Source organism: Colius striatus, chromosome 7, assembly GCF_028858725.1.
Source record: "Colius striatus isolate bColStr4 chromosome 7, bColStr4.1.hap1, whole genome shotgun sequence".
Lineage (NCBI taxonomy): Eukaryota > Metazoa > Chordata > Aves > Coliiformes > Coliidae > Colius > Colius striatus.
The window spans coordinates 39,038,494-39,065,569 of NC_084765.1; the positions used below are offsets into that span (position 1 = coordinate 39,038,494).

Below are 27,076 nucleotides of genomic sequence, written 5' to 3' on the forward strand. Positions count from 1 at the left end.
AAAACTTTGCCAATGAGAAAGAATCCAACGGTGTGGACCAATGGCTCATTTGTGGCACTAGGATTTGTCAAACAAATGGAGGCACGCCCTTCACAGTCAGCACCAGGCCTGTGCAAATTCATTCTCTTCTAAGTTTTGACTTTTATCAATTTCCCTATTAGACACTACCCCACATCTCTACAAACGCATCTACAGAGAACTAAAATTCCAATCCTCAGACTGTTTCTTCAACTTTGTTAGACAATATTTGCAGGTTTACACCAACAGAAAGTTCTTCAGGTCTTCAATTTGGAAGTGCTAGATGTGACACTGAAAGTTCTACTGCAAAGGAAAATTTGGCACGTTGCTTTATTTCCTAAGGCTGTAAAGGTATCCAGCTTCCACCCTGCATTTACAAAGTTGGGATGCTTTAGTGTGTCATGCAGGAACACTGGGTGAAGACTGAGAAGAGATTAAGCCATTGTTTTAGTGAAGCATATTAAATTTGATGGTGACTCACTTCTAAAGTACCTTAAAGCAATTTAGATTTCACATTAACCCATTAACTTTCATTAATGCAAGCAACAGACCAAAATGATGAAAAAGCAGTAAGAATACAAGAAAAAGAATCTTTAAAATGGCAGTTAGAATATTTCTGGCATACCCTTTTGGCTTTAAAGAATGTGGCCAATTAAATTTACTTTTTTGGGGGTTTAGTCTGCTAACAAAAACCCACTAACAGGAACCCTGCTAAGGTTTCTACATTTAGTTTAAAACTAGAATTGGAGGCCTAGTTAATGCAAAGCGTAAGAAGACAGCAATGAGAAACAGATGTTACAGAATTTCACAGTCAATTATTTAGTTTGTACTTCTTTGTAAAAGCTGTGTTACTGTCCAACTACATATATTCAAATGGTTTTTAAGGTTTCTTTAGATAGAAAGCTACAACATATTATTTGTTGAGAACTTTTTAATAGAACTTTCAGTATTTTTCCATCTTCCTGCCCAGTTACAAAGCTGTATCAGGTACCTCTATAATTCCCCGTTTTAGAATCTCCTCTATTATTGGCTAATTTATCAGTCTTCCAATTAGGAGAAGCAATTTCTGCCACTTCATTGTATGATTCCTCTTCTAGATCACATTAATAATATTACAGTCTATAAGGGAATCTGTTGACAGAATCCTAGGTGTTAACCTTATCCCTTTTTGTATCATTATTTAGAATGCTTCTTCGTTTCGCAGCTATTTTATAGTGGTATTGGTACCAACAGATTAAGAACAAACAGAGCAGTTGTGGGGGCATGTTTATCTAAGTGCTGACTGATCGTTTTTTTAACATGAGTTATACAACAAGACCTGATGAAAGGCTATTTACAGGTTTGGCCTTGATGTTGGAACCCACATGTGGCATTTCAAGCACCTACATCAAAGATGATTGTCAGAAGTGCTAAGCAAAGGCATCCCTCACAACTTCACACGTCCAAGTCTGGAAATGCTGACCTCATCCTTTCCACGCGACTTAGACTGAAATACAGTGCAATCATATGCAAGTAACAAAAGTTTAAAGAATGTTTCTTTTTTTCCCCAGTGCTAAGAGAGCTAAAAAGGGCTGTTTGAGCTGTTTGTGCACTCTACTTTCACACACCAAGTGCAGCTCCGTGGGGAAAGTGCATGTGCTGGCACGTGCTTCTGGCATACCATCGCTGAGCCAGGCCTACGCTACTCCAAGGAATCACAGAGGCACTTCTTTTATAGCCAAAAGGATGAGAAGATAATCAGTATCTCAAAAATTATGATAAAGGAAAAAATGTTAGGAGGGAGGATGGATTAACTTCTCTCCCTCCTGCCACTGTGGCACCATGCAAGCGGTAGCCGGGACCTCTGGACTGCAGAGAGTTATGTGTGGCAGAGAAAGGACGGGAGCAGCTGGTCACCGACGAATGGCCCTGGGGGCAGTAGGGGAAAGGGGCCGCATGCGACGGGGAAATAAAAGTACGCACGGGCCTGCGCAGCCGCGGCAAACCTGCTCCCGCGGGCACACAAAATGCAAGTGTCACGCTATTTGTGTTGACGAAGCAAGATACCACAAGCCAAAACACTCTCACACCTCTGACTAGAAGCATGGAGAGAGACCGTCCCACCTCCCCTCTCCGTCTTGTAGACCGCCCGCCCGTCCCGGGATAAACGTCAGCGGGCTCCCGCGGCCCAGCTGCGAACGTGGCCTTCCGCTGCGGGGCCGGGCCCGGAGGGAGCGACCCACCCACCCACCTGGGCTGCTCCACCAGCTGAACCGGGAGGATGCCGGGGGCGTCGGCCGCCATGGCTGCTCCCTGCGCCGGCCCCAGGCTGAGGCGGGTGGGCGCACGGGCTGGACCGCGGTCACGGGACAGGCACCGTCCTTCCGGGCGGCGGAGCCGGCAGCCCGGCCTCCTCCCCGCTGCGGCCCCGGCGGCCAGGCGCCGCGCTCAGCTCACACGCCCGGCTCGGCAGCACCTCGCAGACCCGCTGTGCGGCCGCTTCACGGTCGCGGCGTGACGGGGAGGCTGTAGCGGGGTGCTAAGGAAACGGGGTCTTCTTTCATTTCGGTGAGAATTTAGTTCGCGACAGAGGCACCAAAAAGCTGCCTCGGCGCAGCGTGCAGTGCCAGGTGCGGGCTGCTCTGGGGTTGGAGCCACCCCGTGCGATTCTCCGGCAAAACGCACGTGTAATGAAAACAATCTGTTGACAACGCGGTCCCCTACCACAGTACCTTTTTTCCTCCCCGTCTGTTTTGTTTGCAGTGTGTGATTATACCAGCTTCCCTCAAACAAGCAGCCTCACAGCTCCTGTTTACCTCTCAAGATTAATGGCTGTGGTTACTTTGAGGAACAGCGCTTTTCAGATGCATTTACAAGCTCAGTTACTCATTGTTGCTGTCTATTTTTGTATATTTCTTAGAGCCCCTTGTAGTCCCCTCAATAAAGCTTTAAGCACTGAGAGCAGCATAGTTACATTGAGGTTTCCTAGTGGATTTACGTGTCTTTCTGAGGTCAAACTTTTTTTCTTGATTTGTATGGTTGACAGAACAGAAATATGGGTTATGTTTGAGACTTAGAAATAGTCATGGGAAAAAAAACCTGTCAGATACAGTAGCAGCATAAAGTGACCAACAACAGGAAAATCGGGAGACGCTACAAATACTGAAACTGCATACAGGAGTCTGAGAAACAGGCCTATGGGAGATCGTGGAGAGGCAAAGTTTGTCTGTCTGGGGGTTTTGCTTCGCTCAGTTGAAGGCACCAACAGAAATTAGAGTGTAAAAAAATCTGTGCTTTGCAAGTCTCGTAGCTTTTAATACTGATGTTGCACTATTATTTGCTTACGGTAAACGCAGCGCGCGTAAACCGTTCGTGGGCGCTGAGCGGGGCACAGAAGCTGCACTAAGGGCTAAGCGACGCTGCCAGCATCAGCTAGCGGCCGGGCTTTTTGAATGTGCCATTCAGAGACGCGCAGCCACACGGAGCTGCGCCCTCGACCACCGGCGCGCTCGGGGCTCCGGATACGTGCCCGCGCCCCGCCGAGCCGCGGCGCCGCCGGGGAGGGCTCTCGGCGCCAGGGCCGAGGCGGTGCCGCAGAGCCCCAGCACAAGGCGGCCGGCGGGGGCGGGCCTCAACCGCGGGCCGCGGTTGCTAGGGGCCGGTTGCTAGCAGTGAGAGGAAGCCGGCGGTGGTGCAACGCGGATTGAGCTCCGGGTGCCCCGGGCCGGGGGTGGGAGGGGAGCGGGCTGCGGCGGGTTCCGGGCGGAGCGGAGCCACATTGGGCAGCGCCGCGCGGGGTTGTGGGAGAAGGGGCTGTCCTCGCTGCCTCCTCCTTCTCCCGGCCCCCTCCCCTCCCCCCGCCCGTCCTCCGGCCAAGATGTCTGACATGGAGGATGATTTCATGTGCGATGATGAAGAGGACTACGATCTGGTAAGGCGCGGGAGGTCAGGGCGCGCTGCGGCCGCGGGCTTCGCAGGAAGCGATGCCGCCTCGGGCCAGGGCCTGTGCTTGGCGCAGTCGCCGCCGCAGCCCCGCCGGGTGCTGCCCCGTGAGGGAGCACTGACAGGATGAGTTTCCCTCCCAGGGCGGAGGGATGGGGGCAGCGACTGCGAGGGGTGGGGGCTGCTTTCGGAGCGGGCCCCGCGGCGCCCTGCCACCCCTCCGCGGAAAAACAGACCAACTTCGGCCCCGGGAAGTTAACTAGGCCCCGGGCTGGCCCCCTCGGGCCCGGCGAGCCTGGGCCCCCGTTTGTCTGCCATAAGGGTGAGAGGAGGTCTCCGGCCCTCTACCCACCTTCCTCCTCCTGACTCTGGCCGAGCTGTTGGGTACGAAGTAAAGCCATAAAGTTACCAGCCCTCCTCCTGACCCGCGGCTGCGAGAGGTCCTGGGGGGGGGGGGGGGATGTCATTCATGTACTTGCATGAGCGTAAAACTGAGGCAAAAGTGGAGGCAAGAGAAAGGGGAGAGAGAGATATGGCCACACTGCAAGTTTCTGATGCAACGCCCAAGGGTATACTAATTTGTAAGTTTCTACCTTTATCGTCTCAGTGAGCCCACTGCTCCCCGCCCTGTTTGTTTGTTTGTTTGTTTTTCAGTTGTAGAGTTTGGGCTCTTTCTTGCTACATCTAGTTACATTTTGATGTCAGGTTTTGGTCTAGGCTTTTACCCTTAAGAAACAACTGTTGTAGTTAACAAGAATTTATCAGGGCAAAATTAGGTATAGGATTAGAATGTGCTGTTGTAACGAATCTTCCTTAAATTGTTAAGAACGACATTTAACAATGCATCTTGGGGTAGGTTAGTAAATCCTACAGCTATCATACTTGAAGCAAAAAAATTATATCTGATTGCTGTGCAGTTATGTTTCATTCTGTTGCCATTATCTTACATTGCAGCTTGGGGGCTGGTTGGTTGGTTTTTTGCTTTTCTGAACATTGCATAGGTTTTTATAACAAAAAAAAAGCTGTATGTGGTTGAGGGTTGAGAGTCTCTTATTTCACTCATTGTGGCTAAACCTATAAAAATACTGCAGTTCCACTGAAAAACTCCATACATTTGCTTCTGAAATACTTGCTTTCTAATAAATTATTTTCTAACCATTGCTACTTATGAAGTCACTTTAAAACTTTTTCTGTCTTTATTTGAAATATTTTCTGTGCAGTTTTTCTTATGAGCTGCTCAGAGTGGCTGCATGACATTGGATATAATAAAAGCGTCTGGGTTTGAGTTTTTTAAATTCACCCAGGTGCCTGTTTGACATGTGTTGTCATCTTAACCTTATGAGCTGCAGTCAGTATGCCAGGAACTGTTAGGGTTCCACTTAAGTCCATGAATGAATTCACAAACTTAAAGAAACAAGAATTCTGAAGGAAATACACTGAGACTATTAAAAATATTTTGTTGGTCCAGTTGGTTCCAAAAATCAATTTCCATTCATTTTCATTACCACATGATGTCCTGGTTTAAGATGCTATGTTTATTTTTGCATGTGATACAATGAAAGGGATATTAAATACAGCAGAGTTTGTGTTGAATATCTGTAATGTGAGAACTGCATATGTAGAGAAACCACTGTAATTGCATTTTTCGATCTTCAAATGCAGCTGTCTACATATAAATTTGAGTAAGAGTGCAGCTCTAAGTTTGCAGTGTGTTATGTCAGTTTTCACCAGGAGTAATTGCAGATCTAACCCTTTTCCCCTTATTTCTTTTTTATGAAGTATTTTCTTCCGTGTTGGAAAAATCTTCCTGAAACTTCTTGCTTGTGGCAAGTTTCAGACCCCGACTGTAGCTGCTTTTCCTGTAGCATTTTCATTGTCATCAATTACCATTAACCCAAATCTTAAAAGACTGCTTGTAATTTAGAGCATGTTATTTTTTTCCTTTCAATAAGAAAATGCCTTACTCCCCTGTAAGGCCTCAAATAATACTGAAGTTACATCTTTAAATAAACCAGGTTTTTAAAATTTACTTTGGATTTATAACTGATGAGGAAAAAAAAACCCTCAACACCCCAGAACTTAAGAATAAATATATTCCAGCTAGACTAGTTTCAGCATTCTTGGACTAGCAAACCATAATTGGATGTTGTTTTCAAATGTGCTTGAGATGGCAATTGCAGTGTTCCGCAAAATTGTTTTGGAAAATAGTTAAAGGCCCTGAAGACAGAGCCTGATTTCTTCCTTTCATGTTGATGTAAGTTGAGTTAAAGTAAGAGAAGTCTATAAGGGGATACATGGTTCTCAAGTTGAGTGTAAATGCTGCTGCAGAAGGGTTTGAAACAAACAAAAAAATGAATACAAACAAAATACTTGGGTTAGTACAGAAGTAAAAATAAAAAAAGCAGACATGAGTGTTGTATTTTCTTTTTTTTAAGGAATAGGACTCCTCCTATTAGGCAGTAATTACAGAAACAGTTATTGAAAGAAGAAATAGCTATTTTACCAAAATACAGTATGATGAAACTAGATTCAGATCTCCCAGGGTAGCTACTAGTAGGAAAATAGTAGTGACAAAAGGACTTCCCAAAAAGCTTTAATTTTGTCCATTTTTATTAGCCATGATTATGGCTGTTCCTTTAAAAATGTACTGGACCTGCTGATCACGTAGAACCAGTCAGTTAAATTTTCTTAAGTATGCAGATGTTTCACACTTGAACTGAAAAGTGAACAGATATTCTGAAGGCCCAGCTCTTTCCCATCTTCATTGTGGATTTTTGTATAATTAGAGTAATTACTACACCGTTAAACAACTGAAGACTACCCACTGTACAACATCATAGTTGACTGTTTCTACTTGGTTTTTCGTTGATTTAAAAGTCAAGGTTTTACCTTTACTTTTGTAAGTGACCTCAGCTGCTAACTTCATCTGTTGGAGGTCTTGGTATCAGGAAAAAATTCCATTTGTATTTGTGGGTGGATGGACCTAGATTCACAATTTGCTAGTAATGCACAGTGACAGCTTTGATTATAACATGAATTATTCCACTTTATGCTTCAATGAACAGAATAATGTTTACTGGTCATTATGAAAACTACTCAACATTAATTTCTAGCTTGGTGCTGTTAGGTGCCTTCTATGACTTCAGTCCAGGTTCTTTTTATTAGTTTTAGCTTGAGGTTGGAAAAGGAGAAAGAGGGAAGGATCATTGTAAATTCCATTTTTATTTTCAGTCTTGGGGAAAAAGCTATGTTTAGCATTGACTTTGTGACTAAACTCAGCCTTTCTCCAGAAATTGATTCTTCCAGGCACAATGACAACACATTGACAGTTGTTGTAATACATCTACTTGATTTTTTTTGGTTTTGTTTTAAATAAACAGGATTTTGTGGTGTTTTTAATGAGGCATCTTATTGTGTTCTGAAATTGAACCGGAAAATTAATCTGGGGAAAGAGTAGACAAATCTGTTTGCTGAGCAACTTTTTTTCATTATGGAGCTGTATTATTTCAATGACTTCAGTAGAAGAGCTGTTTACAACTCCAGTGAACAGCCAGCAGTTTGCACCCCCATGAGATGGCTACAGGTTCATGAAAACTGGCATGCTTTCAGGTTCTCCCTTTTCAGCGAGGGATCTCCCTTTTCAGGCTCTGTTGATATTAGGAAGGAGGCAGTGTTTTTATTTCAAGCTATCAGAATGGCAGCTCAGTAAATGTGATTTGGTTCACCATTTCTTTCCAACAGGGAGAAATAGATTCCATTTCAAAAAGAATTTCTGAATGTTACCAAGCTTGTTAAGCAATCTCATCAGGACAGGGAAATTTCCCTGCCTTATATTGATGCATTTTTAATTGATACAGTTGACATTTTAAGCAGATATTGTCACCTCTTCCCAATTCTTCATGTTACAGCCATCATTTTAAAAGGTACATATATATAGCCAACATAAAGTTGTAATGCTGCGAAAAACAAGCCTTCAAAACTAGGTAACTACCAAGTTGAGCAGTTCCACTTTACCTTCTTCTGGTTCTATGAAATCTCTTATTACATCAGTATGGGATTTTTTTTTTTTTTAGTCAAAAGTCAGTAGCTTCACAAAGGACACAGGATATACTATTCTCTGAACTAATTACTGTTTCATATTTCATATGGATTCAGTGTGTGTCCTGATATTTTAAGCTTTCTCTTCAGACTCATCTTTAAACACAGAATTAATATATTTGAGACGTATTTTGCTCACTACCATAATGTATCAGAAGGATATACTGAGGCAAAAAGCACAAGAAAAAATAGTCAATAAATTCTTTCCATCTGAACATTGACAAGTGTCAATAAGTTCTGTATTTTTATTGGGTTTTTTTTTAGTTATTTAGCACTCTGTTGAGAACAGAGCATCCCAGGGTCTGATATGCTCTGTTCAGAAAAGAGCATCCCAGGATCTGATATGCAGTTGTTAAACAGAAGTAAGTTAGGTCTAAATTATGCTAAAAACTGGACTTTTGGAAAAGGTTGCCCATAGCTATACGACAACTGTGTGATAGAGCTAGAAAGAAAAGACACTTCTTTTCGGTACTCTTTACATGTCATAGCACCAGCTGTTTTTCTTTCGACAGTCTCCTGTCTTGTTTCTATGCATCTTCCAACTTCTGCTTGAAAACACCCACAAGGGCAGAGCTCTGTCTTTCAGTGGAGCTGCACTGACCCTATTGCAAATCACTGGCTTCACAGACTTCATATTCTTGGTGTCAGCCCCAATGTGAGCCAGCAGGCACTGGATGACTTGCAGAGTAGGAGCAGAGAGGCCTGGAATGTGGAAAAGAAAACCAGCATTCTCAATGCATGATTGAGTGGTTGCAGGCTTCTTACACAGATCACACTCTTGCTTTTGCTCTCATGGTTTGTCTCTGTTCTTTTCCTCTTTACTCTTTTGCATTCCAGTCTGATTGCTTTCTTTATATTCATGTGCCTGGATACCAGTGTCAAATGCACATAGAAACTGTTACTTACTTTTTTTGTCCTGGTGCCTAGGGGACCAGTGGTCCAGGAAGAGCAAATGCAAAGAAAGTCGTTCTTAGTGCCAGGATGGTGCTTGGTTGGTCGCTTTAGCAGCCACCATGTAGGAGTTATGTGAAAATAGTGCATGTTCATTGTAGATGAAATGTTGGAGAAATTTAGCTGGCAAGCTATAATTAATATATTGAAAAGTTCTTTTTCTTTTTTTTTCCCAGTTGGCCTCATTTGGACATTTTGGTGTTTTTTTAAAAACCAAACTACTCAACACCACATCACTAGTGCTCTTGCAAAATATCAGGTCTTTGCTCCAAATTCTAGAGTTAGCAGACCTCTTAAATGCCGTGAAACAGAGTTAGCTAAAGTAAAATCAAATTTGTACCAGACTTATTCTCAGAAACAATTGCACTTCATTAAAAAAACCAAGAAAAAAAGAATTGTTTGTATCAGCCCAATGGTTGAAATTTGATAAAATTACCAGCAATTGAAATTTGACAGTAATAACTATTGTGAACAATATCCTTGAAGGATAAATTTCAACAGAAATAGAACTCTTTGTATCGTATCTTTTGTCTGGAAAGTTATGCTCTATATAGCTACTTTCCCCTCTTTTTTATTCTTATTGTTTTAAAAGGTTTTCAAAGTAGAAGTTCGATTCCTCTACAGCTAATGAAGGATAGACAGAGAAGCAAAAGTTTAGATTATTACTGTAGTTTCAATATAGAAGTTAGGGAAGTGCTTTAGGCAAGACAGGAGAGAAGAAAAATAGTAATTAAAACCTGTATTTTTCACAGAATACTTGTATCTTTGGTTTTGTACATGTTAAACTTTACGAGGTTAATGTGCCACTCCAATCTGCTAGAACATCACAGATCTGCCATTAAATGTCATGGATATAGCGTTACAGTCTCCCAGTTTGTGTATCCTATTTTGTCTGTGAGGAGAGAAGCCACACTGACTAAGGCTCCTGCTACACTTTTCTGAAACCACAGCTGGTTTTCTTATGCTCCCTGGTCAATCTGCTCCTCTGCCGTGGCTCACCAGCCTCAGGCCTGTGTCTGTGTAAGCACTGGTAGGCCTATTCTCTCAACCCAAGCAGGATCAGCCATCATCAAGGACTAAGACAACATAAAATGTTGAGTCGCTGCATTGAAGGGGAAAGGGGATACTAGGACCAGAAGTGAACAGGGCAGGTGGGGAGTGCTGGATGATTTTAACCTGCCTTTACTGCTGAAGAAACTGCAAATGGGTCCATGCTCTTAAAAAGAATGATTAAAGCTGACTGGGTTGAATTGTTTTCTGTGAGTGTTCCTTTCAGACACTGAGGCTTAATATTTTAAAGCTGTTTGTTAGATAAAATGAATTTTGTGAAAGCTTAATATGTAATGTAATAAAGACTTGTAAATTAAATTGGTTCCTTGGTACTAATTTGACTTTTATTAAAATTATTTGAAAGAACACTGTTCTAGGCAGAGTAAGCGACATCAGAGGTTTTATCTCCATTACAGTTGAGCTAGTGTGATAATTTTTCTTCCTCAAAAAGTGATGTGATGGGGCTGGATTGTTTATAACTGACTGCATTTAGAACATGCAGATTTTCAATGCAACAATGTTTAAACAATGTCTTAACGTTTTTTTAACCATATTTTTTGGAAGCTGTATCAGGGCTTTCTGATTTCATGAGTATAAAACTAAAGAGACCCACTTATATCTTTTTGATGCTCTCAGGAAGGGACAACTATATGAGTTTCAAAGATCAGTTCTGTGTACTTGGGTTTCTCTTGTTTTCATTTGCGCTGATAGTGTTGATATCCATTTAAAAATATCACCAAGATCTTAATTAAAAAAATTCTTAGCCCTGTTGGGTTTTTATTACAGCTAAAATGTATCACACAGGTGCTTTTATATCTTGAAGTTATAATTAAGGTATTTTTCTATGCAGAATAGTTGTTCTGGATGATACAGTGGAGATTTTTAGAGTTGTTTAAAAATCCTTTTTGTAAACCTGATATTCTACCTAATTTTTGTGCATTTTTATTTTGGTACTGCATTTTTGATGCAACAAACCTTACCTAAAAGGGTTGATTTGGGGAAGTTCTTCAGGCAGAAAGCAGAGAGGTTAAAAGTGAGGGTGAGGAAAGGCTAGAAGTTCGGTATCTGAATCTATTGTTAAAAGAATTTTTCTGGTTTTGATACCGGGAAGGAAATGCATCTTTTTCTTAGTTTGAACTTTAAGGATACAGCTTCACACTTTTCCTTTCCTCCTTCTTTACTTTTGCTTTTGGCAAAAGCCGAATGTTCTCACTTTCGCTGCACTAAGCAGTCTCTGCATCAAAAGAACAGGGAGTGCTGGTCCTTCTGAATTGATCTGCACTGCCATAATTAGTATTGATGCTTAAATTAAGATACAGTATCTGCATGGCTGATCTTTTTTTATTTCATTGTCTACAAATTCATGGCATCATCTTATACTTAGTTCATGATTCTAAAGGGTTGTTCACAGCCACTAAGTTTATGTCTTTTGACATAAGCACCTCACATCACGTTTTCTAGAAGCAGGAAATTTGAATTTTTAATCCATATAAACATCCTAAATTTAATGTGAAGCAAATAGACATCAAATGGAAAAATTTAGCTGTGAGCTCATAAAATACTACCTTTGATGCATTTTCATTAGAAAAAAAAATGATGTCTAGACTTACCACTTATTCTTCATGATGTATTAATATTCTTATGAAAATAGCTTTATGGGATGTTTGAGTTGTCTGAATTACCTGAAAAATTATCTGAAAAAAAGGCTTCCAGAATCACTGCCAGAGCTAAGATGAAAATTCAGATGTTTCTGGATTTAGGCTAACAGAGTATATTGCTTTATAAAAGAGATTACGTTAGTTTACTTTCCTTTTATCTTTACAAATAGATAGTTTTGCCAAAAATACTCTCCATTGTTCAAGTTCAGTATAAACAAAGTATCAGCTGATTATGTGTATCTTAAAAGCTATGTTGTTTAAGCTCTGGCAGCCTGTATCTTCATAAGATGTCCGATACAGTTACAGCTGTTGGCTTTGTGTGTGTGTTCTTGTAGGTACTCCATCAATGCTGATCAATAGGGTAAAGAAGTTGTGAAAACAAGCTAACTAAAATGAAAGTCTGCCCAGTGAAAACAAGACACTTGCTTCCTGTTTTCTTTTCGGTTTTCAGTATTAAGTTTTGTAGTTCTCTGGGAATTCAGAAAACTAGGTTTATAAGTCCGTTCACTGTCATACTAATACTTCATGTGAGTATAAATAAATAGATATTTGGGCAACTTGCCTACATACAACAAATAGAAACATCGGCAGGTTGAAGGATAAATATCTCAAGGACCATGTTTAATAAAATTTGAGCCAACTGTGAACTCCCAGAACTATTTTTCCATTACAGTTCAGAAAACTTAAACTGAAAAATTTGCTTGTGCTGTAGAGAGAGCTAATGTAAAACTTCTCTTTTGCCCCATCTTTTTTTCATCCCTCCCATCGTTTTGAAGGAGCCTGTTAATACTAGCAATATGGATGAATGAAAGGATAAGTATGCCTGATGAAAAAGTGCAGCAAATTAGAAATTCCAACCTAAAAGATGGTCATCTGACTGTGCATTGTTTATATTGTAACAAGGGAAGCTTACTCTGACCAAGGTAACTTCGAGATTTAGACAGATTCTGTTAAGCAGTTCATCTCCTAGTAGATAAACACTCTGTTGAGAGAAGTTGGCTTGAAAATGCAGAGCTCTGAAAGACTTTTGACTCCTATAAACCTCAAATGAAATTTTAATTTGAGTTTTGTTATCAAACATGCACCATTGTCCTTCATCAAAAGAAGATAAAATACTGAGCTGTTGTTTTAGGTCAGAAAAAGCCTCAGAGTACTTTTTTTTAAATGAAGCAATAATTGGTAGAAGTAAATTCTTCAATTTGTTTGGCACTGGTGTACATGATGGGTAATTATTTGATTAAATTATTGTGCCTGTGCCCCACCCCACCCTCTTTGGCAGTATCTTTAGCATTTTCTCAATCATCTCCTGCTTCTCAGCACAGAAGCAGCTGGTGTTATAGTCATTATTCTTTTTTTTTTTTTAATTTCCTTAGACAAGTATGAATCATTATGGCATAAAAAGGCAGATTAGAGGGAATTCATAGGAGCGTTTTATATCCTCTGTTGCTGAATCATTACTTCTGTGACAGCTCAGGCACATTGCTTCTGTAGATAGCAAAGGTCACAAAATAGAGCATCTTTTAGAAGATTAGCACCCAGCATGTTCTCTTTCCCATACAGAAATGGCATATGCTATTAGGCATCTGACCTTAAACACCAACATTGCAGGATTTTAGTAATACAGTCTGTACTTGTCATAAAGGCAGAATTGGTAAAGCTATGAGTTCATTAGTCCAGAAAGAAATCTGTTAACAGGCAAGTGTTGGTGGATGGTGAGGCTGGTCTAGCTGGTCTCCCATTGGAGAGAGATGAAATCATTCTAAGAGTCCATACCTGTTACATGATCTAAAACTGACGGGCTGCCCAGGAGGGTTGTGGAGTCTCCTTTCCTTGGAGGTCTTCAAGACCCACCTGGACATGTTCCTATGCGATGTGATCTAGGTGAACCTGCTTCTGCAGGGGGGTTGGACTGGATGATCTCTAAAGGTCCCTTCCAACCCCTACCATTCTATGATTCTATGATAAGCATTCCATGTCAATTTGAGCAATATGTCTTAATATATTTTCTCAGTTTCCAGCAGAATATTAGATGTTCTGAACCTTTCTTTTTGACTTTTCTTTACTGGTTTTGTTTTTTTTCTTTTTTCCTTAAAATGTAGGAATATTCTGAGGACAGCAATTCCGAACCAAATGTGGATCTGGAAAATCAATATTACAATTCCAAAGCTTTGAAGGAAGATGATCCCAAAGCAGCGCTAAGCAGTTTTCAGAAGGTTTTCTGTCTTTATATTCTATCTCTTATTTTTATAGTAATTGACATTTTTTAATATTGGCTTACCATTTGAGTTGTTTTCTGGAATGTTTGTAGTAATGTTTACATTTTTACTGATTTTAACTTAATGTGCTAAGTTTATTATTGGACAGCTTAGACTCCTGTCTGACTGCCTTTCAGGATCATTCTTAGGGATCATAAATAGCATGTAAAACAGTCCTATTTTCTTGCAGAACTGAGTTTTAAGTCTTCAGGAGTTACTAAGTCAATTAAACACTCCTACATATGTTTTCGTATGTCAAGTATAGAAGCCAGATCTATCCGTTTTTAAAAAGAAATGGCATTTTCCCCAGTGTCTTATGTATCATCTTTGGTTTGCTATCTGATTTCAAGTCTTTACATGTATAAACACTAAGCAACATACTTTCTTTCCTTCATGTCAGTTTTAAATTTTTAATGTTTTCACACTGCCACCAGAAAGCAATATGTTAGATGCAACAAACCACATCTCTTGGCATCTTTATCGTGTATAACAGTATTATACACACAACTTAAAAAAACCTTCTACAAATTTATTTTACAAAACATTCCATCATCTATGTTACATTAAAGCCTGGAAAACTTACTGAACTCTGAAGAAACTATAGCAATTCAGAAGTGTAAATCTTTGACTAGTTTAGTCAAGGGGTGGATTGAGTCAGTTTTGCAGGGAATGTGGCAACTGTTTTGTGTATACGTATTTATGGAGTAGCATTAAAGTTTAGTGTATGGTGTTAGACAACAACAAATCTATAAATAAAAATTCATCCTCCCTACATTAACTAAGTTGTGAAAACTGGTAGGATATATACATACCCCTCACTTTCTGAATAATAACAAGAGTAAAATTAAAGAACAGGGAACAGTGAAACATTACTTTGTAAGAAAAAAGTTTGGGAGGGAAGGCATGAATGGGATATGTACATTTTAAACAAGATGCAAATCAATGTTTGAATAAAGCTTTTATAAATATTGTTCTTAAAAATTTTGTATTTCAGGTTTTGGAGCTTGAAGGTGAAAAAGGAGAATGGGGATTCAAAGCTCTGAAGCAGATGATTAAAATAAACTTTAAATTGGTATGAATTACAGCTATCACTTTAGAATTAAATGGCATAAAATTGTATCTGATCCAGAGACCTTAAGTTATTTTTCTAATTTATGTCTATGCTAACTAAATCTGCCATAACATGTCTTTTGCAGCGTTTAGTGGCTACTATAGACATGATAGGGAAATTATGTGGTGGTTGCAAGTCAAAGGCAAAATGGATGCAAAATAGCTCCTGTAGTCAGCTGATACTCTGGAACTTCGAGCCTCAGTCCATGCTATCCTGAGGCATCATACCATTGAAACTGGTAATGTTTCTATATATATGTACTTCACTAGAATAAATCATGGAAAAATTTATATGCTACATATGCAACCATGCCAAGTAGTTGGACAGCTAGTTCTGTTTTCTTCATTGAGATAAATATTTTTGATGTCTAGTCCATGCAGACTTGATGAAGTTATTCCTGATTGTGCTGCTTATGAATAAAGTGGTGATTTAAGAGTTCCTAATAGCAACCACTACTGCATAGCCTTTCTGTTATGCTTTGTTTTCTGTATGTGTATTTGCAAGGTATAACTCAACTTTTAATAATTAAAACAAAAATTATAACGTATATTTAATTTTCTTTTAGACTAACTTTCCTGAAATGATGAATAGATATAAACAGCTATTGACCTACATACGGAGTGCAGTTACAAGGAATTACTCTGAAAAATCCATCAACTCTATTCTTGACTATATCTCTACTTCCAAGCAGGTTAGATCATCAGTTCTTTCATCTTCGTGCTTTTGCTTTTTGCATTTTAAACTGTGGATGTTTTTGTGTATGTTAGTCTGTTGGTTTGGGGTTTTTTTAATCTTAATAGAGAACATACTCTGTATTCATTTGTTGTTGTATCAACACAGATAACTGTTCATAAATTGGTCCTTTTTTGGCAATATTTACTTGGAATTTCTATGCTAATAAGTAAAGTACATTTTAAGGGTTTTTATAGCATAATAGCTACAAACTGTAACTGCCTTCTCAAGTATAATTTGTAATTAAGCAATACTTTTTTCTCACTTGGGGGAGAGGAGAACCTTTGAAAAACTTTGCAGTGAAGAGTTGGTCTTAAATACTGCCTGTCTTTGAACGTGCTGTGCAAGCCAGGAACATGTTCATAGATACACAGCCCATGTCCTTTACTTTTGTGAGGGTAGAAGAGAGTAGAAAGCTCCATTAACTGACTGTTTGGAAGTAGCACTTGCAGATGGAGGAACACTGGTCTTCAGTGATGACTCTTCTGTCATAATCATAATCCTTCCTGTCTTGCTACTTACAGGAAAACAAAGTTGAATAGTTAAACTCTTAAAGCCTAAAGGATTGTCTTTGACTATACCTTGTTGGCAGAGGTCAGTGGGTTTGGTCTAAATGTCATTGGTGCCCCATCTGGGGGGACAATCTGTAAATCTTAACTTGATATATAGCCACAGATCTGTTATCCCCAAAAAACCAATGATCACAAACAATACTAATATATTCTCTGTAGAACCTTTGTTAAAGGCCACACTCGGCACTTTGATTTCCACTTTGCATGGTGTATTTTTGTGGTTTTTGCAAAGACGTGGTTTGATGTGCTGAAGAGCTTTCTTTCACTTGGCATTGGTAGTATAGAAAGTGTAGGCTGTTCTTGATATGTAAATTGTTTCTGTTTTTCTTCTTTTAAATAGGAACAATGTTGCCTGCATTTGTTGTTACACAACATAAGAATTTTATTACTTGCTTATATAAGGTGGCCTTGAATAAGGTGGCTTTCATTTTTCACTAGCATGAGAAATGATTTGGGGTCTTAAAATGTGAATACTTTTTAATTTATATCTGTTTCATACGAGAAAAGCAAGTGCACTAAGTTTTTTTACTTGAGAAGCTCTTCACAATTTAAAGGCAGGCATTCAGTAAGATTCTTATTTTGAAGTTCAAGCATGCACTTTTAGTTTGTTTGGACTGACTTTATTAACAGGTACAAATTTGCTGTTTACAATTATAGAATTCTGATTTTTTATGTCAGATGGATTTGCTTCAGGAATTCTATGAAACAACACTTGAAGCTCTGAAAGATGCTAAGAATGACAGATTGTGGTTTAAAACAAACACAAAGGTAAAATACGTAACATATTGTGTTTTGCTTTTGATTGTGATACCTTTGACTAAGTCTTAGAAGTGACAATTGTGAAATCTTAATAGACCTTAGTACTTGAACTTTTTTTTCATTACAGCTTGGCAAATTATATTTAGAACGAGAAGAATATGGAAAGTTACAAAAGATTTTGCGTCAGCTGCATCAGTCATGCCAGGTACCTTTATATTCCACATCACTGTATCTTGATAAACAACACTGATGTTTATTTCTTTTAAAAGTCTGTTGTTGGCCTTTGAGGCACATGGCTGAGCTTTAGGACAGAGGGGAGACATAGCGTGCCTGCTTTAATTTGTTATCTGTTTGATAACATGAGCAGAAAATAATCAGAAATGAGTTTCATTCCTTGATTAAAAATGATTTTTAGAAAAAGATTCACAATTGCTGCTTAAGTTTCCTTTTAGTCAGGGGCAAGGATTAGAGGCACATATGAATAATCTATAATGTGCAGACACTTATTTTTTAGTGTAGTGAAGATTACAAGTGAGCTGTGCTCAAAACTGAAAGTCCTCTTGTTACTTTCCCATTTGGAAGGGGAAAGTATATTAGTTGTGCACTCTACTGTGCTTGTTTGTGTCCTCTTTTCTTCATCCAGCATGGAAAATAGGTTAGAAATACCTGGGAAATGATTCTCTTAAATGCAGCAGAAGAGTCGTATGTATTATCTCTATATATGTATATGTGACAGTCATTGCACTTATGTTTATGGAAAGGTTTAGGGAAAGTGGAAAAGAATAAAGGGCAAAATCTGAAGAAAACATTTGATAAAAGAAAAATACTGACTTTTTTATTAAAGGGTTTCAAAACTTGGCCAGTGATAAGTTCTTTGAGTATTATGTTTTGTCTTCAATAGTTACATAATAATTTTCAAGTTTTAGGAATATCCTTATTTTGACAGGAAATTACTGAGAGTATTTGATAATAAGTTTCTTGGTAGTATAAAACTGAAATCACTGTTCTTTTAAAATTTCACAGTATTTATTACTTAATCTATCCTAGACTGATGATGGGGAAGATGATCTAAAAAAAGGTACTCAACTATTGGAAATCTATGCTTTGGAAATTCAAATGTATACAGCACAGAAAAATAACAAAAAACTTAAAGCACTATATGAACAGTCATTGCACATCAAGTCAGCCATTCCTCATCCACTGATCATGGGAGTTATCAGAGGCAAGTTCATCTTGGATTTTTTGTTTAATTTCTGTTGCATATATTAGTTTTATGAAAATCTGATAATGTTTTTTCCAGTTCCAACTATAACGACAGAAAATTCTGTAGATTGAGGCAGACAAACCATATCTGAATAAAGGGCTACAAATACAGCAGTTGCAGTCTCATCATTTAACATTTGTCTCCTGCAGAACTTCAGCTCTGCTGTTCTGGTGCCCATGTGCCAAATGCACTGGTCAGAAGGGCAGGACAGTTGGCTACATAAAGCTTAGGAGAGAAGGCGAAGAACAGCAAGAGCTTGAGTTGTTTGACAGCATGGCAAGCAACAAAGGATAAACGCAAGACATTTGCAAAGGCTAAAACCAAAGGCTTGACAGGACTGCTAGTGGAAGGGACTGCTATTTCTGCAGTCTCCTCTGTAAATTTATGCTTGATGCACCTCACTAAAATTCATTAGAAAGGAAGGACTTTAAGGTGTATTTGAAAATATTATTCCATAAATACAGGAAGTCTGTTGCCTCCGAAATGGAGATGAAATCCACTTCAATTTTTGCAGTATTTTAACATGATGTTTAAAATAATTATTGACTGTAAGGATCAGTGTTCTTTTAGATTTATGGTGTGGGTTGGATATTATTTTTCGTGGAATGGGTTTATTCAAATGGCAGTGCTGTACATGAAGCTGCTAATGCTTTTTTTTCCTAGTGATTTCAGACAATGAAAAGACTTCTGAAAATATTTCACTAATTTATTTAGAAATAGCATGGAACTTCTGAGTACAATTATTGTAGCCAGCAACAGGCACACAGTGTTCCTTTTCTTTTCATCTGTGTTTTCTTTTCAGAATGTGGAGGCAAAATGCACTTAAGAGAAGGAGAGTTTGAAAAGGCACATACTGATTTTTTTGAAGCATTCAAGAATTACGATGAATCAGGGAGCCCCAGAAGAACCACTTGCTTAAAATACTTGGTCTTAGCAAACATGCTCATGAAATCTGGAATAAATCCATTTGACTCTCAGGAGGTATTTTTTTCTTTTTCCTTTTTTTTTTCCCTTTTCTGAATTGAAAGGGAAATTACCCAAAAGATGAAAATGGAAAAAAATATTGAAAATCTAAATGTACATATTGTACTTTCTGTTCTGTGTAGGCTAAACCATACAAAAATGATCCAGAGATTCTAGCAATGACGAATTTAGTAAGGTAAGATTTTAATTCTTCTGTAGAAGAGAACAAAAAAATGAAAAGACATAGTTTCCAAACCAAAGATGGAATATTTTTCAAGATTCTTTTCTCTGCACAGCTAACATGGTTATTTCAAAAATATTGGACAAATATTTGTAGACTCTTTGTTTTTCTTAAGCTTTTTTTATTTACTATGACATATCAAAGAATCTGTACTATGCTAGGTAGGGGTACAGAAACATGCTGTTGTCTTCTTCTACACTGAACTCTTTATGTGCTAGCAAAAACTTCATTTCCTCTCTCAAATAAAGTAGTCCTACCTTGTACTCATCTTCTTGGTTTGGCTGATGATATATGGTAAACTGAGATGACTGACATCTCATACCAAAGCCCATAGAATAATTGGATGGAGTTTCATAATTTAGGAATGCGAAATTGAACTCTGATCTCCTCAAACTTACGTGAAAATCAGAAATAGGCTTTATTACCTCTTAAAGGCAGCTGGGATGTGAGAACTTTTAGTGTATTAAGATCATCAGCCAAAATAAATTGAACTGAGACAGCTTTTGTGTAGTATGATCTGAAGCTAACCTGTTCCATCCACTATCATGCCTTGGCTTTATTGAGTTAAAAAAAAAAAGGAACAAGGCATAGAAAAACTTTCCTAGCTTTTTCATTACCTAAGAAGTAATGGCTGCACACATTTTCAAATACACAGTTGATCTCATGTTGGAACAAACATGTTGGAAAGTTAGGATGTTCATTATTGATACAATGATCAATAAGTCACTTGACAGTTTAAGGGACTGTTTCCAATAATTCCACTTGGACAGCAAAGTAGAAAAGACATCTATAGTTTCATGTGAATTTGAGGCAGAAGGAACTCCAGATGGCATCGCCCAGTCTGATTTTATTCATATTCCTAATTTCTATCTTTTATCTTGACATTTGAGTAGAACTGCTTCTTTAAAATTAATAATGCAATTAAAGCAGTGTAGATAAAAAATACGCAGTCAAAAAAATCAATTCCAAAGATTACAATTATATTTTTAATTCTTCCTGTACTCTACTTTGGGAACTTGAATGTTTTACAGAAATAAAAAGAGACTTCTGGAACAAACAATAAAATAACTGCAAAATTTTTCATGTGATATAGCCCATTCCACTCATATAATTCCAATGTATATACTCAAGTTCCACCTTAAATTTAACAGGTCTTTTTCTTGCCCATTTTACTGCTAATAAAGGATGATATTTTTTGACCAGCTTAAAAACAAGTTGAAAATTTGAAAATTGTTTTACTTGATGTTTTTAAACAGAAAATTGTTTACACTTGATGTTTTTAAACAGAAGTCAAAAACATATATTGAAGGTTTGTCTTTCAGGTTAAATATTGGTAGCCTGTAGCGTAATATAACTAAATTACTGTGTAAGTTTGTTTAGTTAGTAGATAGGATCTGTTAAAGATGAATGTCTTTGTAGAAAAAATATGATAGATTTCAATTGCAAAACCACCATATTTCAAGGAAAAGGCCTCATTTCAGGGATTACAGCTCTTGCCTTTAAATGATGCTGTGATGCCCCTACTGAACAATAGGTGTCTAAACCAACCTTCTTTTTGTAATCCCTTCTCAGATGACAATATTGAGTGTTAAACAATATATATACTAAAAATAAGATTGAAATAAAAATCTAACAGGTAATATTATGCCAGAATTACTGATGGTTAATCCCAGAAGTCAGGACTTGTTCCATCTGGCTTGATGAAGCTAAAAGTCAAGTAATGTCACTTTTCAAAATTGGCATCTTTTAGGGTCTAGGGTTTTTTAAATAATAACTTCTTAAAGTACAACATTTTTGAAACTCAAGTGCACTTGTGGGATAACTAAATGTTTATATGAAACTTCTGTAAATGCTACAAAAATTTTAAGAGGAAAATAATTACTATTGCATCTCATGTTAAAATAGGTTTTCCTTGTAGAAGTTCTGAATATAATTATTTGCACCAACATTTAATACAAGTTTTCTAGATGGTGTAGAACACAGACTTGTGAGTCTATTTAACTTTTAAAAGCAATAATTCAGTGTCTTGGCTTTTTTTTTTCCCTGAAGTGCCTATCAGAATAATGACATCACCGAATTTGAGAAGATTCTGAAAACAAATCACAGCAACATCATGGACGATCCCTTCATAAGGGAGCACATTGAAGGTATTTTTACAGGCTATTTTAATCCTTTTTGTTTTCACTAATTGGTAAGCTTTGAATTTTTTTCCCCCACATATTTTATTTTTCTTCTTGGCAGAATGAGCATTCTTTCTCCCCATGATTCCTGTACTGTTTTTAAGTTCTTTAGAAGTTGGTCACAGCCAACATACATCCAGGCATGTAGAACGACTGCAAAGAATGATAAAGTTCTAGCAAGGCTGGATATTCTGAGATAATACCTACAGTAGTGTTAGGCACCAAATGTTTTGAGTGGTTGTTTTTTTTCCATTGGAAGGATTAAATGAGGGTAACCCTTACGTGTAAGGTTGTTTGTGTCAGTCAACAGATGTTTGCTCTTTTGTAAGGTTAATTTTATGCTTCAGGTTAAAGACATAATATGTAGGCAATGTAATGAAGGTTGCATTAATAAATGTGTAGTAATAAAAAATGTAACAGGGCACGTAATTCTAATGTGTATGTTAAGAACAACATTTGGATTTACAGTACCTATACCCCCTATGAACAAGGAAACACACTAACAAACGCCCTTCTGTTCCATTAACATGACAAAATAAAGTTATCCCTGTATTTTCCACCTGGCTGAGTCTCTTCACTTGCCTATAGTGTCTGGTCTTTCAGATAACTACTGTTTTCATCAAGAGTAGGGCTTATTGTGTCATTGATCATTTAGCTGGACAGGTGCATGAAAGAAGAAAACCGGGTCTCTGGATTTAACTCTCTTACACGTCTTGTTTGTAAAAGATGTCAAACAGCACAGGAAACTAAATATAGCCCCTGTACTGCTGTTACATGTTGGCTACTGGTAAGCTTCAAAGTCTTGTAGCAAGACTGTAAGATTAGAGACGGATGCTTAAGGAAGTCTGACAGAGCTGGAAAGCAAGAGAAGGAGAATAGTTGAATCAAGGGACAGAAAAGAATCAAGTTTCACCCCTTGAATGATAATACTTTGCTAGTGATATCCAGGGATAAAAAAGCCATTGTCATCCTTTTCACTTGGCAGTGATACAGAGTGTGTGTTCATGGTTATGGTGTTTACATACCTTGCCTCATTGTTCTAATCTCCTTAGTTTTATTGAGATACATAATCTGGTCTTCAGTATTATTTTTCATTATATAAAAAGTCCTTGTGTAACTAGTTGGGTAAAATTGGATCCAGCTCTCTTTCTGTTAAGTTGCAATTGTAATTTATGCTTTTATATTTTTATTCGAATTTTCTTTAATAATGTAGAAATTTCTAAAACAACAGCTGCACTATGCTACCTAAGCAAAATGCACCACTTCACACAGACTGCTGTTTTATACTTCTTCAGTTTCTCATCATATCATTAGGCCCTGATCTTTTAACTTAAAATGTGAATATTACCCATGAAGTTAAATGCAGGCAGACTGAAGTTTCAGAGCTGTAAGAACACCTCTTATCACTTTTGTACAAGACAAGCATTCTAGCCATTAATTACAGTTATATCGTGCAATGATTTATGCAGTTAGTTTGAGTAATTAAAGTTTTTACCAGGGAATAAGTCATTCCATGTTTAAATGGTTTTAACTCTTATCTGTCCATCTTCAGAGTTACACATTGTGTAGATCCTTGGAAAAAGAGGGTCTCTTTATTTTGTTACTCTCCTCACCCCACTGAATTACTGCCTTCAGAAATCATAGTATTTAGGCTGTCTTTGTATACAGAGCTATATTGCATCTTTATTTCAGTCCTGTTGTTTTTACAGTATTTATTTCTCTTACAGAGCTTTTGCGAAACATCAGAACACAAGTGCTTATAAAATTAATTAAGCCTTACACAAGAATACATATTCCTTTTATTTCTAAGGTATGTGCTAGTGGAGCTTTGCATTTGCTTAAATAAATGATTGATTGTGAATAAAAATTCTTCAGTAAATACAGTGCTTCCATAAATAGAACACCTTAAATATAGTCTAAACCATAAAGTAATACTGCTGTGCTCCTGGCACTATGGCAGCACGAAAATGTAAATTTCATCTCTCATCCCAATGTTTTTTATAATATGTACAATGATGTACCTCTAAAATATTCAATTCTCGTATTCTACTTGGTGTAGAAAAGTACTTTTCTGAAGAGAAGCAGAAAAGGTGAAATTTGTCTAATTCCAAATGTAATTATGAACATAAATTTTATGAACATAAAAATTCAAACTTTAATTCCCTTTGTCAAAAGATATCTTTAAATATCTGTTGTACAGGTTACAGAATGTCAGTAATAGAACAAACCAACCATTATAGTAGAATCGCTGATTTCATTCCCTAATCTAGAAAGAATAAAACCAAAACCCAATGACAATAGATGACTGTTTCCATCACCTGGGAATCTGTGTTTTTCTTACAAAAATTCACAGCATTCCAAAATATAACATGAGGTATTAGAGATGCCTATTTTTTTATGCTTAAATTCTCCTCAGAACTCTGTATCCTTTTTTTGTTTTTTGAAGCTAGCCTTTACATTTGTAGAAAGTGCTTGAGCCAGAAGATGCAATTAGCCCTCTAAACAGTTTTGAGTACAGACACATTCCTTTCTAATAATTATTGTCTTAATTTTATTTTGTGGGGGTTTTTTGTGTTGGAGGAGGGGCACAGGATATGGTATGGTGGCATAAGTCAGCAAAGGAACTCATTTCTGGAGCTTCCAAACAGTTTGCTTTAGCCTCTTCAGTCTTTTCTGAGAGGTTACTGATCTCTTGATCACTGGCCATACATATATTTTGGGTGGAGTTCTTTTGCTTGATAGATTTTATTGAATTGATATTTTCCAACAGTAAGAAAGAGATGAAGCCAAATTCTGTATATGAAAATAAAGGTTGGAATTATTTAATGTTGCAAAACAAAAGTAGCAGCATAATGAGTTTTCTTTTTCTTTTAGGAGTTAAACATAGATGTAGCTGATGTGGAAAGTTTGCTTGTGCAGTGCATATTGGATAAGTATGTACTTTACTCTTGATTACTGATCTTTGATTACTTTGAAATAATCAAAGCACACTAGAATAAACAAAACAATATTTTCATGCATTGGGACAATACTGGTTGATTCTAGAACCAAAATATAACAATGCTGACTTTGTTTGGATTTGCTTGACTTATGGGCAACAAAGTATATTTGCCAGACATGAGCCAATACCCAGAGAGATTGAGCAGCATGTTTTTACTTTAATTTTGAGTTGCGTAATGAATTACTGGAATTATTACGAAATTATGAAAATGATTATTCTCAGTAATTGCTACTTATGCTCGTGTATATTTTTCGAGTACATTCTCAAGTTGACAAATTAGCAGTCTGCTCTCTTTGACTGGAAAAATTTCACCAGAATTTGTAAAATCTCTTTTTGCAGAGTAACTTGTATCTATTGGGAAAATCAAATCCCTACTTGGGTGTCGTATTTTAATTTCCTTTTACATAAATCTCCATTTTTCACTATCTCTTGACTTTCAAGAACTGTGTGCCTCTTATTGCTTAAGACTATGTGTGTTATAGCAAGGCAAGTAAAATATGCATTGCCTAATGAATTAGTTCATTTGATTTCCAGTCTTGATGCCAACTAAATAGGCAGTGCTGCCCAGGACAATATATTGTAAAAGTGTGTAAGAAGACCTCTTACTTTACCTCTGATTTATTGTTGGCTCCTATTTGTATGTGTATTAGCAAGTCATAGTTATTTATTTATTATTTACTTCCAGCACTATACATGGCCGAATCGATCAAGTCAACCAGCTCCTAGAACTGGATCATCAGAAGAGAGGTGGTGCACGGTATACTGCATTAGATAAATGGACCAACCAACTAAATTCTCTCAACCAGGCTGTAGTCAGCAAGCTGGCCTAACAGAAACCAAGCTTTTACAAACGTACTTAAGGCAACAGTACAGTGATGTAAACCTTAAAAGAACTGGGAATGGCAAAACTACTGTCGGTTGATGTGCCCTGAAATTATTGGAGTTATGGCAGAAGTGCTTTTTTGATCAGCTGGTTTGTGTTTTGCTGCTGCATTTATCCCAAGAAAAAAACAGCTTTAATCTCCAGAAGAAAACCAAAATGCCACGGGATTTATGCTGTATTGACATCTTGCCCGAAACATACAACATCCTAATAATTTGTCAAAGGGCAATTAATGACCAGAGAGAAGATTTTTGTCATGATTTTAAATACACTGACACGTTACTGTTGGTTAAATTTAAACATGTTTTATCTGCAGAAATTCTCTCACAGAAATAACCTGCAATAACTTGAAATGCATACCCTTTTGAACACTTCCTTTTCTCATGTATAAATTGAAATGTTTGCTGCATTTTGCAAAATGTCAGTTCTCCAAAAATGTGTCCATATATTTCTGTACCTGCAGTGTAGTAAAGGTTTAGAAGAAACCCCATAATTATAGTGGCATACTGTCACTTAGGTTTCAAGCAGCAAAATAAACAGTGCAGTTCAGAAATTGTACAGTTTGTTTCTTGATGTGCTTTCATTTTACTTGATATTTACTTTTGTTTATTATCAAATAGGTATCACTTCACCTCACTTCTGAAGGCCAATATGGAGATTTTTAAGTCTGAACCTTGGTATGCGTGCTGTTGATTTTTCTTTTTTTCCCCCCTTGAGATAGATAAACATTAAAGGGTTTAAAAGCTGACATTTAGCAGTCTTGCTAAATGAAAAGATTTGTGTCTTGCAGATACCAAACTATTATGGTCCCGTCTAGTTGATGTTGGTGCATATTTGACATTTCTCAGGAATACGCTTGGGTTTTATTTTGGTACGTGAAGAATGCAGGTTTGCCAAGCAGTACCCTGGGAATAAAAATGCAGACCCTGTTATCTCTTTGCTTAATCTGTGGTCTTTTTGAGCAAATTCAGGATATATATAATGACACTGTGTATAGAGAGTGGGGACCAAGTACAGTGACCTCGGCAATAATGGCATATATTCTTGTCTCAGAGATTTGATTGTAGATTCTTCAGAGCTGCTTTTTGAGTCCTGAAGTCCTACCACATAGTAGGCACATGCCTTTCATGTCCTAAGAATTTTATGATCCTTAGATCCATTTAAAGTACAGAGCTGCAGTGTTGACCACAGCAACTTTCCTTCCTGTAGCAGGTTGTCTGGAGCTGATAGAGAAATTCTCTTGCAGGTCTGAGAAATGTAGAAGCAATTTTGCAGGGTCACTTCTTCCATAACTACAAGAGCTCCACGTTAAAGCTGAGTATATGTTGTAATGATGCATCAAGCAGTGCCACACAGTCATTGTTCTAGGAGGAAAAATATGTATGTAGAGCAATCAACACCACCCTAAAAAGAAAAAGC

At 37.7% G+C, this 27,076-nt stretch overlaps 2 protein-coding genes across 4 annotated transcripts in view; one reads left to right on the forward strand and one right to left on the reverse strand.

Annotated features, from left to right (window-relative positions):
• The window catches only part of GALK2 (galactokinase 2), a 47,894-nt gene extending 45,472 nt beyond the window's left edge, over window positions 1-2,422 (reverse strand). Inside the window, exon 1 of one of the 2 annotated variants that reach the window (XM_062000081.1) lies at window positions 2,249-2,422. In XM_062000081.1, coding sequence (XP_061856065.1) covers window positions 2,249-2,301 — 53 coding nt within the window. In that variant the 5' untranslated portion in view covers window positions 2,302-2,422. Of the gene's footprint in view, window positions 1-2,087; window positions 2,221-2,248 lie in introns of those variants that run through there. The other variant, XM_062000082.1, reaches the window with a different exon arrangement.
• A 1,299-nt stretch (window positions 2,423-3,721) lies between these two features.
• Window positions 3,722-26,210, forward strand: COPS2 (COP9 signalosome subunit 2). 2 transcript variants are annotated; one of them, XM_062000141.1, is made up of 13 exons: window positions 3,722-3,928; window positions 13,796-13,909; window positions 14,946-15,023; window positions 15,628-15,753; window positions 17,024-17,134; window positions 17,253-17,330; window positions 18,173-18,347; window positions 19,192-19,370; window positions 19,496-19,548; window positions 21,643-21,740; window positions 23,501-23,583; window positions 24,648-24,706; window positions 25,460-26,210. In XM_062000141.1, exons 1-13 carry the CDS (start codon window positions 3,875-3,877, stop codon window positions 25,602-25,604), a joined length of 1,353 nt encoding a protein of 450 aa, XP_061856125.1. In that variant the 5' UTR covers window positions 3,722-3,874; the 3' UTR covers window positions 25,605-26,210. The 2 variants fall into 2 exon arrangements, with proteins under 2 accessions (XP_061856125.1, XP_061856126.1); XM_062000142.1 differs by having other exon boundaries at window positions 17,045-17,134.
• The last annotated feature ends 866 nt before the right edge of the window (window positions 26,211-27,076 follow it).